The sequence below is a fragment of the Leptodactylus fuscus genome, chromosome 1 (genome assembly GCF_031893055.1).
Source record: "Leptodactylus fuscus isolate aLepFus1 chromosome 1, aLepFus1.hap2, whole genome shotgun sequence".
In the NCBI taxonomy this organism is placed as follows: Eukaryota; Metazoa; Chordata; class Amphibia; order Anura; family Leptodactylidae; genus Leptodactylus; species Leptodactylus fuscus.
In genome coordinates this window covers 92,425,992-92,439,364 of record NC_134265.1, presented here as the reverse complement: position 1 = coordinate 92,439,364, position 13,373 = coordinate 92,425,992, and the positions used below count along the sequence as shown (strand labels likewise).

General features: G+C 43.1%; 1 protein-coding gene across 1 annotated transcript in view; it reads left to right on the top strand.

Annotated features, from left to right (window-relative positions):
• RAD9B (RAD9 checkpoint clamp component B) overlaps positions 1–13,373 on the top strand; it is a 41,188-nt gene that overhangs the window by 2,492 nt on the left and 25,323 nt on the right. Inside the window, exons 2-3 of the mRNA XM_075271913.1 lie at positions 6,956–7,026; positions 10,400–10,549. Of these exons, the coding sequence (XP_075128014.1) occupies positions 6,956–7,026; positions 10,400–10,549 (221 nt within the window). The remainder of the gene's footprint in view (positions 1–6,955; positions 7,027–10,399; positions 10,550–13,373) is intronic.

Sequence of the window (13,373 nt, the reverse complement as noted above, 5' to 3'; positions counted from 1 at the left end):
TCAGTCCGGTTTTAGTGTCAAACTGAATTCAAACAGACGGGTGGCATACTGATGTGTGAACCAAGCCTTAGACCTTGTCCCTGTGTTACAATCAGCAGGATATATTAACAAAAAGTAAAAAAATAATATCCTGCGGAGCCCTCTGGACTCTGACTGCTAAATACCCAAGTGTGAATACAGGCTGGCAGTTAGTGTCACTGCCAGCTAAACAAAAGTAACTGGGTGTGCTCTTGTTAAAATCACAGAGCCACCTGTGCAGATCAGAGCAGCCACTACAACAACTAAGGCTTGGTTCACACATCAGTATGCCATCCGTCCGTTTGAATTCAGTTTGAGACTAAAAACGGACTGATGTACATACTGATTGTATACTGACACCTTTTTATGCTGATAGCAAACGCTATCTCCCCTAGAGGACAGATAAGGGGATAAAAGGACATTTATTATATGTCCTTATTTCTACTCTGTATGAGACTCCACGGACTGTTACATGTCGGGTTTTTCTGTCCGCTTGAAAAGTCGGACATCTTTACAAGCGGACAGTGAAGGAAGGGCACGGAGTGCAAAAGAACACACCCGATCACCATTTAAATAAATGACAGGTGTCACGGACACAGCTAGTGTCCGCTCCTAATGTCTGTGCGAGATTTTGAACGGACACTAGGAGCGGACACTACCTGTCAGACACAGACGGTAGTGTGAACGCCACCTAACTGGCATCAATAAAAGATTATTTTAGCTTCACTCCTGCTAAAGTTCCCCAGAGACGCACTGGTTTTGTTTGTATCATAGTATATCCCAGTGATTACTGGGGCAAGAGCTCCATCTACCATACAAATTGGTACACTATTCACATAGAGTGAAAATAAGTAAAACAAATAAATATCTGTTATGTTGTATATTATTTTTATATTTTAATTTCTCAGTTTGAGCAGAATTAGTCTCAATTCAAAATTTCCTGTTTATAAATTACTAGCTGGTACCCACGACTTCGTCTGCGGTGATTGTAGCAGTGGGTATATACAGGCGCGGGTAAGGTTTTCGTACTGTGTATAAGGGATGGGATACGAAATGTAACTGTGTTAATTGTTTTTGCTGTAATTCTGAGAGCACATGAGACTTTTGTGTTGAATGTAATTTGTATTTCAGCCGCTACGGTGTTGGTATAAACTGTACATAGTGTCTTTGGGACAGAGGTATTTCAGGTTAATATACTTCGATATACGACATTGTATGAGTTGTTATTTTGCGCCAGTACATGTAAGTTTTGGGCACAGGATACTCTTGAGCAAGCAACATAAAGTCTGGCCCTGTCCATGACAGTTTAGTAACTCCATGCTCCTCTTATTAATAGCAATTAACCCCATCATGTCCTTCACATTAACCCCTGTTTAAGAGTTACTGATAGAGATGAGTGAGTACTGTTGGGATCAGCCGATCCGAACAGCACGCTCGCATAGAAATGAATGGACGTAGCCGGCACACGGGGGGTTAAGCGCGCCAGCTACATCCAAGCGGAAGTACCAGGTGCATCCATTCATTTCTATGGAGCGTGCTGTTTGGATCAGCTGATCCCAACAGTACTCGCTCATCTCTAGTTACTGATATGTGAGAGAGTGAGGCACACAGGGGTTAGTATGAGGGACATGATGGGGTTTATTCCTATTAATGTGAGGCACATGGAGTTACTAACACTAAACTAATAACCCCAAATGTCTGACATTAATGAGAATAGGAAGTAAAGGAAGGGAGCTGTGTGTTTCTTACTTTCAGTTTGCTAGCAGCTTCGGCAGGAGCTATCACTATAGCAGGCAGAGACTTGAGCGATTAAGCTCCACCCCCTGGGTTTCCTGCACCCCTCATAAAGGGGAGTGTCCTTATGCCTTAGCTATAGCACAGCACTGAAGAGACTCGGACTTCATTTAACTCTTGCAGGTCCTGTGCTGCTGGCGTGCCAGTGAAATATGGCAGGAGTGCCACTCTTGGCACGTGTGCCAGGGGTTGCTGACCTCTGCTGTAGGGGGTAATATGAATTTTGTGGCTTGCTATGGTCCAAAGTGTGTGAGATTGCAGAGATAGTGATGTGAGTTTGGGTTTTGTGGGGGTCCTGGGAAAAACGTATGTGCGCTATTGTGACGAAAAGTAGCCTATTGCGCAATTGAGTGTAGGGACTATGTTTGTGGAAAATTTCAGCCAAATCGGGGTCCAAAGTGTGTGAGATTGCAGAGATAGTGATGTGAGTTTGGATTTTGTGGGGGTCCTGGGAAAAATGTATGTGCGCTATTGTGACAAAAAGTAGCCTATTGCGCAATCGAGTGTAGTGACTATGTTTGTGGAAAAATTCAGCCAAATCGGTGGAGCGGTTTTTGCGTGATTGACCACCGAACATCCAAAGTCACAAACTCACAAACATTTCACATTTATAATATTAATAGGATAGGCTGTAGAAGTTATAGTAGGTAGTAAAACCAATTTAGGCCGGGGCCCCATGTGGCATGAACGCCACGGTTTGGTCACAGCATACAAGGTGCAGCAAAAACAGCTGCGTTTAACAGTCATTGCAGAAAAATACCTGCAGCGGATATGCTGTGATTTCCAAAACCATAGCATTTTTGGAAATTGCAGCATGTCAATTATATCTATTGAAATGCCGGCGGTTTCCCTATAGGTATAGTGTAATTAAATTCAGAAACGATAGAGTTTTCCACATAAGTATAATAAGAGCAGAAAGTCTGCAGAGAAAAACTCTGCGAAAACGCAATGCAAAATGCTGTGGAAAATAACACCATGCATTTCCTTCACGTTTTTTCTGCAGGGATTTATTGGTGCATTTCCCTTACGTGGGGCCTTAGCCTAAAAGTGACATCCATATGAACCCAAGTGTGAATACAGGCTGGCAGTTAGTGTCACTACCAGCTAAACAAAAGTAACTGGGTGTGCTCTTGTTAAAATCTCAGAGCCACCTGTGCAGATCAGAGCAGCCACTACAACAACTAAGGCTTGGTTCACACATCCGTATGCCATCCGTCCGTTTGAATTCAGTTTGAGACTAAAAACGGACTGATGAACATACTGATTGTATACTGACACCTTTTTATATTGTTATCAAACGCTGTCCGTCCCCTAGAGGACAGATAAGGGCTCGTTCACATCTGCGCCCGGCACTCCGTACTTCAGGTTTCCGTTTCCTGCATAAAACAGAGCAGGAGACGGAAACCTGCAGGAGTCTTTCTCACCCATTCACTTGAATGGGTGAGAAAGATGTCCGGCCGTGAGTGGCGGTGAGCGTTTTATGCTCTCCGCCGCGCAACCAGGTTTTATAATCCGGACACAGAGTCGGACATGCAGTACTCTGTGTCCGGATTTAAAAAATCGGTTTCGCGGCGGAGAGCATAAAACGCTCACGGCCGGACCCGGTCTGGCATGCAGAAGACGGAAACCACAGAACGGACAGCTGAACGCAGGTGTGAACCTAGCGTCAGGGGATAAAAAGTAGAAAATTGTAAACAAAGTAGAGATAAGGACATTTATTATATGAGATAGGGCTCGTTCACATCTGCATTCTGCTCTCCGTACTGCAGGTTTCCGTTTCCTGCATAAAACAGAGCAGGAGACGGAAACCTGCAGGAGTCTCTCACCCATTCATTTGAATGGGTGAGAAAGCTGTCCGGCTGTGAGCGGTGGTAAGCGTTTTGCGTTCTCCGCTGCGAAACCGGGTTTTTTAATCCAGACACAGAGTCGGACATGCAGTACTCTGTGTCCAGATTAAAAAATCCGGTTTCGCGGCGGAGAGCATAAAACGCTCAACGCCGCTCACGGCCGGACCCAGTCTGTGCTTTCCGTCTTCTGGCATGCAGAAGACGGAAACCACAGAACGGAGAGTAGAACGCAGGTGTGAACCTAGCGTCAGTCAGTATTCACACTGGGTTGGTTTGGCATTTAAGCTGCATTGTGGGATGGGTGGAACTAAAGCACACTGGGTTTAGTCGGTCTCTGGCTAGACAGTCTTAGGGTATGTTCACACATCAGTATGCCATCAGTCCGTTTGAATTCAGTTTGAGACTAAAAAACGGACTGATACACATACTGATTGTATACTGACACCTTTTTATGCTGATAGCAAACGCTGTGGTCCCCTAGAGGACAGATAAGGGGATTAAAAGTAGCAATTGTATACAGAGTAGAGATAAGGATATATAATAAATGTCCTTATCGCTAGGTTCACACCTGCGTTCTACTCTCCGTTCTGTGCTTTCCGTCTTCTGCATGCCAGAAGACGGAAAGCACAGACCAGGTCCGGCTGTGAGCGGCGGTGAGCGTTTTATGCTCTCCGCCGCGAAACCGGATTTTTTAATCCGGACACAGAGTACTGCATGTCCGACTCTGTGTCTGGATTAAAAAACCCGGTTTCGCGGCGGAGAGCGCAAAACGCTCACCGCCGCTCACGGCCGGACATCTTTCTCACCCATTCAAATGAACGGGTGAGAAAGAGTCCTGCAGGTTTCCGTCTCCTGCTCTGTTTTATGCAGGAAACGGAAACCTGCAGTACAGAGAGCAGAACGCAGATGTGAACGAGCCCTGAGAGTTTCACTGGCTAAAGCCTACTGAGATATCTAACAACACACACAAGGCAGCATGCTGCCCAACTACCAGTGGCATTGCTATCTCAGGGAGTATATGCTAACTAGGCCAACTAATATTTCGTTCAGGCTGGAACTCATGCACACACACATCATTTGGGTTTTCAGATTCAATCTTGGAGCGCCAGGCACCAGACCAGCCCCCTTATATAGGCAAGGGGGCGGTCACAAGCAAATAGCCCAGCTGACCACGCACCTATGCCGGTCAAACAGTCAACCACACCCGCAGGTACTGCACAATTCTAACACCCTCCTAGCTCCTCTGTCTGCTGCTATTGTATTACTGACCTCTGGCTTACCCTATTGACCATTCTTTTGGATTTTGATTCTGTACTGTGTTGCTCGACTGTTACTGGACCCTCGGCTAGCTGACCTCTCTTTGTTGTTGTTTGTCTTGTCTTCGTTCTGTGTTGTCACTAATATAGGAAGGACCCATTGACCAGTTGCCACCTATTACTTAGGATAGGACCGGCAAGCAGGTAGGGGCAGTGGTGGGTTCAGCTTAGGGCTCACTGTCTATTGTGCCCCTCCCCCCAGTCTTCTCCAGCAGCTACTGGGGAATTGCTGCTTCTACTGCAATTCCCTTAACCCTTTCCCGCCGATGGCATTTTTTGATTTTCGTTTTTCGTTTTTGATTCCCCTCCTTCTAAACCCCATAACTTTTTTTTATTTCTCCACTCTCAGAGCCATATGAGGTCTTAATTTTTGCGGAACAAATTTTTCTTCATGATGCCACCATTAATTATTCTGTATAATGTACTGGGAAGCAGGAAAAAAATTCAGAATGGGGTGGATTTGAAGAAAAAAATGCATTTCTGCGACTTTCTTACGGGCTTTGGTTTTACGGCATTCACTGTGCAGCCAAAATGACATGTCCCCTGTATTCTGTGTTTCGGTACGGTTCCAGGGATACCAAATTTATATGGTTTTATTTACATTTTGACCCCTTAAAAAAAAAAAAAAAAAAAAAAAACTGTGTTAAAAATTTTTTTTCTTAAAGTCGCCATATTCCAACAGCCGTAACTTTTTTATACGTCAGTATACAGGGATGCATAGGGCGTCTTTTTTTTGCGGGGCGGGGTGTACTTTTTAGTTCTACCATTTTCGGGAAATGTTATTGCTTTGATCACTTTTTATTCAAATTTTTATCAGAATCATAACAGTGAAAAAACAGCAGTTTGGCACTTTTGACTATCTCCCGCTACGGCGTTTACCGAACAGGAAAAATATTTTTATAGACTTGTAGAGTGGGCGATTTCGGACGCGGGGATACCTAACATGTATATGTTTCACAGTATTTAACTACTTTTATATGTGTTCTAGGGAAAGGGGGGTGATTTGAATTTTTAATACTTATATATATATATATATATATATATATATATATATATAATTTTTTTTTTTTTTTGCATTTATTAGACCCCCTAGGGGTGTGGAACCCCAGGGGGTCTGATCACTAATGCAATGCATTACAATGCTAATGCATTGCAATGCACTGCAAAAAATTATCCTTTCTTTTGCAGGCTGCATAGACCAGCCTGCAAAACAAAGAGCTTGCAGACAAGCCTGGTAGCCTTGTAAAGGTTCCCGGCTGTCATGCCAACGTGACGTCGGCCCTGGAGCATGCTGGGCGCCGCCGGGTTAATGCCTCCGATCGGTCCGGGCACCGATCGGAGGCATTACAGCCGGTTGTCTACTGCTTAAAGCAGTAGACACCCGGTGGCTATGGCGGCCGCCCGGCTCCCAGGCGGTCGCCATAGTTACACACCCGGCATGCGCAGTACTATTACGGCAGATGTCGGGAAGGGGTTAAACTAACTTTAGCAAACCAAATATATAATGCTTACTGGTTTTCTGGGGCACATATACTGATTATATCCTTAGACACCTGGGACCCCCCACAGATCAGCTGGTTGAAGAAGGAACAGGAACAGCATTCGATTGAGTGCTGCAGCCTCTTTACTGAATGCCAAGTAGAGTGGCGTGCATATTGTAGGGGCTCTGCTTAAGTATCACAGTTCAGACCCGTTCCTTTGAATGGGAGTGAATTGCTGGTGTGCCATGGAACCAATGAACATGATGTCATCAGCTAAGGAAAGAGGCTGCAGTGCTAGTGAGTGTGGTGGTCTCTTCAAACAACTGATTGGCGAGGGTCCATGGGTGTTAGACCCCCTACCCAGGGAAAGGTCATCATTAATATATATGCCCTAGAAAAAAATAACCTTTAAAGTGTTAAGCTTAGGGGAAGGTCTCTTCTGTAATATGTTTATTAACTACAATATTACCAACCTGCATTTTTGTCTCTCTTATGATAGTGTTTGGGAAAGCGCTTCACTCTCTTTCACGAATTGGTGATGAGCTGTGGTTTGAGCCATTAGAAAAAGGGGTAAGTTTTACAGACTTTTTTTTTAAGGATAACTATCATTTCAGAAAACTTCAGACAGTTCGCAGTTCATGACAGTTCATGTCCTGCGGTTAACTCATGTAAATTAGAGATAGAAAGTATCAGTCTAGGCATACTCCGTGGAATATCTGCAGGCGGTCAGAGATGAAACAGCAGATCGCTCAGATAAGTAATTTTGCTGTTTCCTTGCAGCAATAAGTGGTGTCATTAACCTAAAGAATTAATTTTACAGTTTATTTAGTGTAAAACCTTAACGATATAGCCAGTGGCGTAACTAAGAATGGCGGGGCCCAGTGGCAAACTTTTGCCATAGCTCCCCCCCCCCCGACCAACACGGACGCCGAAGACCTTGACCGAACAACCCCCCCCCCCCCCCGCATTCTTGCGCGCTCTATTATGGCCCAAAGTGGCCCCTCACACAGTATTATGCCCCATAGTGGCCCCTACACACAGTATTATACTCCATAGTGGCCCCAGTACACAGTATTATGCCCCACTGTGGACACCCAGAGTACAATAATTGGGGACGGAGGGGGGGGGATACAAACATAAAAAATACTGTCACTTACTTATAACCGGCTCCACTGCAGTCCTCGGTGGTGTCGGCCAACTTCAATGATATCAGGACATCACATGACCCGGGACCCAGTCATGTGACATCAGATACGTCACACAACCAGGCTGAATCCTGCCTGGAGAGGTAAGTAACACTGTTTTTTATGTTCCCTTACCTCTCCCGGGCCTACAATCATTATACTCAGGGGTCTGAAAAGACCCCCGAGTATAATGAGAGTGTTTGTGGGGCCCGCGGCGTCACATACCAGCTGGTAACGGCCTTTTTTTTTTTTTTTTTTAAACGCAGCGGTAGCAGCTGTCGCTGGGCCCCTAATGTCCCAGGCCCTTTGGCAGCCGCTACCCCTGCTACCCCAGTAGTTATGCCACTGGATATAGCAAATATATATATCTGAATGACATTGTTTTTTATATCTTTGCCCGAATAAATTGTAAATGACACAGTAATGTAATGCAATTTCTTCTGTATAAAACAAAGTCATACGAGGGGGGACCCAAAAGTTTCCAGAATGAGGCTGCTGCGCACGCAGTTTTCGTAGTACACGATTCTGCATCTAGTTATTTGTTCAACCTCGCCTTCTCAGTCAATGTGCCAAGCGGCGTTGATACAGAAGGTTTCGTCTACCCACAGAGAATTTTCTTGCAAGAGCTGTTGTCCAGCCGTCGTTTTTCTTCATGGAGAAGTTTTATGAGCAGCGCGCGGCTGTGAAGTTTTGCTTTCTGCTCGGGAAAAAAGCATCGGAAACCGTTCAAATGTTGAAGACCGCTTACAAGGATGACGCTATGTGTCAAGCTCAAGTTTACTCGTGGTTCACCCGCTTTAAAAATGGTGAAATGTCAATTGATGATCAACCGCGTTCTGGACGTCCATCAACTTCCCGAACGGAGGAAAGTGTCAAAAAAATCAACGAGCTTGTGCGTGAAGATCGACGACGAACCATTGAAAAACTCGAAGAGTTGTCTGGAGTGAGTTGGAGCTCAATTCAGCGCATTTTATCGGAGGATTTGGGCATGTCAGGGGTCGCTGCAAAGTTTGTGCCGCGGCTCTTGACTGATCAACAGAAAGAGCGTCGCATTGAAACATGCCGTGCCATGAAAGAACATGCCGAAACCGACCCAGAATTTTTTTCTAAAATTATTACGGGAGATGAGTCTTGGTGCTATGCTTACGACCCGGAAACCAAACAACAATCATACGCGCGTATCACATTGAAACCAATAGGGAAAAAAGCAGCCCATTCACTTCAATGGGGAGTGCACGTATGCCGTCTCCCATTGAAATGAATGGCATCTGCTTTGTACGCGCTGATTCTGAACGTGTTTTAACATTCAGAATCAATCAGCGTATACTCAGTGTGAATGCACCTTTGTCCTATTTCCTTACTTCCAGGGTCCCCTGACTACTTCCCATGCATGGCATTATTTGGTGTTGATGCTAAGTTGTTTATAGTTAGGGCCAAAGGCCTAAACATAACACTCAGCCTGGACTGATTTAGGGGTTAAATGTGTTTCTTAAACAGTTGTATGCAGCTAGCAAATCTTTTATTTAGCTTCAAACAAGTTTGACCCTAGACAAAAACACCTATGTAGCAAACTCAGACCACCAGCAGGTAAAAAAGTCCAAACACAGATGCATATGTCTTAACATACACGTGATACAACTGTAACCTGAAGGGACACAAAAGAAGGGAACAAAAAACAGGGAGCTTGAGGAGGGCAAAGCCTATAAGAGGTTGTGTGGCCAGTGTGTAAAAAGAAGTGCACGGAGAATGCCAGGGAAAGATGTCAAGGCTAAGTGATGCAAAGTTAGTGAAACAGTATGAGGCAAGTGTAGCCGCCTGGCTTCTCTACAGCACAACCAAATTCAGCAAAGAAAAGCCAGAAAAGTAGAGTTTGTGCTATAAGATTGGTAGTCAACAGGGTGAGATTTTGAAGATCAACAGAGAAAGATCAAAGGATGCAAAGAGTGTCTAAACAGCCAGTTACTGTGGAGAACTGAAAGACTGTAAGTTCCAACAGTTCTTAGGACCAGTTCTCATGTCGCTAGTGAGATGTAGTTAAAAAAATTGAATTCTGTTCCAGAGCTGTTGAACCGATTTAGATAGGATTGTTCAGATACCAGCCCATTCTTACTCTGTTTACCTTCTGTTAACACCACATCTGTCAATGACAGTAGCATCACATGCTTACTAGAGAACTTTAGTTCTAAACATTCATTGGGAACACTGGTTCTTCTGGGAAACATTCAGGTGGTAGAAGTGTCTCTAAACATATGCTCTGTTGGGAAGCTTAGTGGTTGAAATTATTAAGGACTTGCCAAAGTCAGGTTAGTTTGGCACGCTGTTTGCAAGATTTTCTGCTTAAATAAAGTAAGAGTTCCAAGGAGAAGTATCTGTCTTTACAAGGATCATCTCACATTAAACAAAATTTGGAAATGGGAAAGAGACCATAGCATCTTATTCAGAGAGAAGACAGAAGTATCTCTTCTAGTATTTATAATCAGAAGCGCTCTAGCTTTTTCATTGTCCTGTAGAGGGCAGCTGTGCCATATAGCTGTACCAGTTGGGTATCACTGTAAATAATTAATAGGCTTAAATGTTGTGTCTAACATTTTTATTTTTTTAACCTAATGTTTTTGTTCTCTTTGGGACTTATTATGGTTACTTCAAATACATAAATAAAATATGATGAGTGAATCTAATAACGATATTACATTGTTGATTATTCATTGATTTTGCTAAAAATGGGTTGGAAACACTGCTGACTTTCATTTTCTTTTTAGCTTGCCTTGAGAGCAGTGAATACTTCCAGATCAGCATATGCCTGCATCTGCTTTTCATCTCTCTTTTTCCAGAGCTACCATCAAGCCTGCATTCATGAGCAAGGTCAGGGGCATGTTCCTTTGGAACTAAATTTTAAATTCTCAATAAAGGTAAGTAAGAGTGTTCATATGGATTTTCAGTTTCGAACTATTATAATGAAAAAGGGCATTTAATAACAGAATACAATTACATGGGTGCAGCTAAGGGGATATCGTCACTCCTTGGGGAGAAACCACCATATAGGTGTGTGGAGACTTATTAAGCCTTTAGCATTCCACTTTGCAAGGGACCATGGGAAGAATATGTAAATCTGTCTCCCATGATGTAATTAGGAAGTCAGGTGCCTCAGTGTTGCAAACCAATAGAGGGCACTCACTGGAATGTGCAAGCCTGTCTTCCCTGATGTAATTAGGAAGACAGAATCTCAGTGACATGGCCCAATAAAGGCTGCTCTCATTTCTAATTATTATTGATAAGCATGGACTATTTATAAAAGGGTATTTATGTTATTGATAAGCAGGAACTATTATTTATAAGGGTGTATTATTATTATTAAAAGGGTGATATGGTTTCTAACATTGATGGCCTATGTTTAGGGTACCTGGGACCCCCACAGATCACCGGTACCAACACAATGTGGTTCACAGTATTGTATACATACTGCAAACCGTGTTGCACACTTGTGCACTACTCACTTGAGTGTAGTTATTGTAGCGCTGTCTCATTGAAATCTATGGGGCAGTGCTACAGTACCTATACTTGCTGTATTATTGGTATTATCTCATATATATATATATATATATGTACAGAGATATATATATATATATTTATATACAGTATAGATCAAAAGTTTGGACACATCTTCTTATTCAAAGAGTGTTCTGTATTTTCATGACTATGAAAATTGTAGATTCACACTGAAGGCAGCAAAACTATGAAGTAACACATGCGGAATTATATACTTAACAAAAAAGTGTGAAACAACTGAAAAAATGTCTTATATTCTAGATTCTTCAAAGTAGCCACCTTTTGCTTTGATTACTGTTTTGCACACTCTTGGCATTCTCTTGATGATCTTCAAGAGGTAGTCACCTGAAATGGTCTTCCAACAGTCTTGAAGGAGTTCCCACAGATGCTTAGCACTTGTTGGCCCTTTTGCCTTCACTCTTCGGTCTAGCTCACCCCAAACCATCTCGATTGGGTTCAGGTCTGGTGACTGTGGAGGCCAGGTCATCTGGCGTAGTACGCCATCACTCTCCTTCTTGGTCAAATAGCCCTTACACAGCCTGGAGGGGTGTTTGGAGTCATTGTCCTGTTGAAAAATAAATGATGGTCCAACTAAACGCAAACCGGATGGAATAGCATGCTGCTGCAAGATGCTGTGGTAGCCATGCTGGTTCAGTATGCCTTCAATTTTGAATAAATCCCCAACAGTGTCACCAGCAAAGCACCCTCACATCATCACACCTCCTCCTCCATGCTTCACGGTGGGAACCAGGCATGTAGAGTCCATCTGTTCACCTTTTCTGCGTCACACAAAAACACGGTGGTTAGAAGCAAAGATCTAAAATTTGGACTCATCAGACCAAAGCACAGATTTCCACTAGTCTAATGTCCATTCCTTGTGTTCTTTAGCCCAAACAAGTCTCTTCTGCTTGTTGCCTGTCCTTGGCAGTGGTTTTCTAGAAGCTATTTTACCATGAAGGCCTGATGCACAAAGTCTCCTCTTAGCAGTTGCTGTAGAGATGTGTCTGCTGCTAGAACTCTGTGTGGCATTGACCTGGTCTCTAATCTGAGCTGCTGTTAACCTGCGATTTCTGAGGCTGGTGACTCGGATGAACTTATCCTCTGCAGCAGAGGTGTCTCTTGGTCTTCCTGTCCTGGGGCGGTCCTCGTGAGCCAGTTTCTTTGTAGCACTTGATGGTTTTTGAAACTGTACTTGGGGACACTTTCAAAGTTTTCCCAATTTTTCAGACAGACTGACCTTCATTTCTTAAAGTAATAATGGCCACTTATTTTTCTTTACTTAGCTGCTTTTTTCTTGCCTTAATACAAATTCTAACAGTCTATTCAGTAGGACTATCAGCTGTGTATCCACCTGATTTCTGCACAACACAACTGATGGTCCCAACCCCATTTATAAGGCAAGAAATGCCACTTATTAAAGCTTACAGGGCACACCTGTGAAGTGAAAACCATTTCTGGTGACTACCTCTTGAAGCTCATCAAGAGAATGTCAAGAGTGAACAAAGCAGAAATCAAAGCAAAAGGTGGCTACTTTGAAGAATCTAGAATATAAGACAGATTTTCAGTTGTGTCACACTTTTTTTAAGTATATAATTCCACATGTGTTAATCCATAGTTTTGATGCCTTCAGTGTGAATCTACAATTTTCATAATCATGAAGATTCAGAAAACTATTTGAATGAGAAGGTGTGTCCAAACTTTTGGTCTGTACTGTATATATATATATGTTTGTGAATTTTTACTTGTTCCCCTGATTTTTTTTTTAAGACTCTAGCAATGCCATTGAAGTGCTGCACTGCCTTCTGAATTGACTGACGTGATTATATTTTGTTGGTGTGTTAGCATTTGGGACTCCACTTTTAATTTTGCACAGGGCCACAATTTGCCTAAAACTGACCCTGCTAACACTTGAACGCCCCTTGTACTTTGAGCCAGAATTTTAGAACATGATTTTGTTACATTGTGGTGAATCGTCTAGTAGAAAAACGTTTTACGCCCAAACTAGATGCGCCACATTACACCAAATATGTGTCACATTGTGCCAGAAATGCGCTATGTTTACACCAGTGTCTAGTCCTAACTACAATGGTAAATCTGGGCCATTGTTCACATTTAAGAATTGTATATACTTTTGCGGCAGTGTATGTAACGGTATGGAATATGTTTATATACCAGGTATGTTTTTTA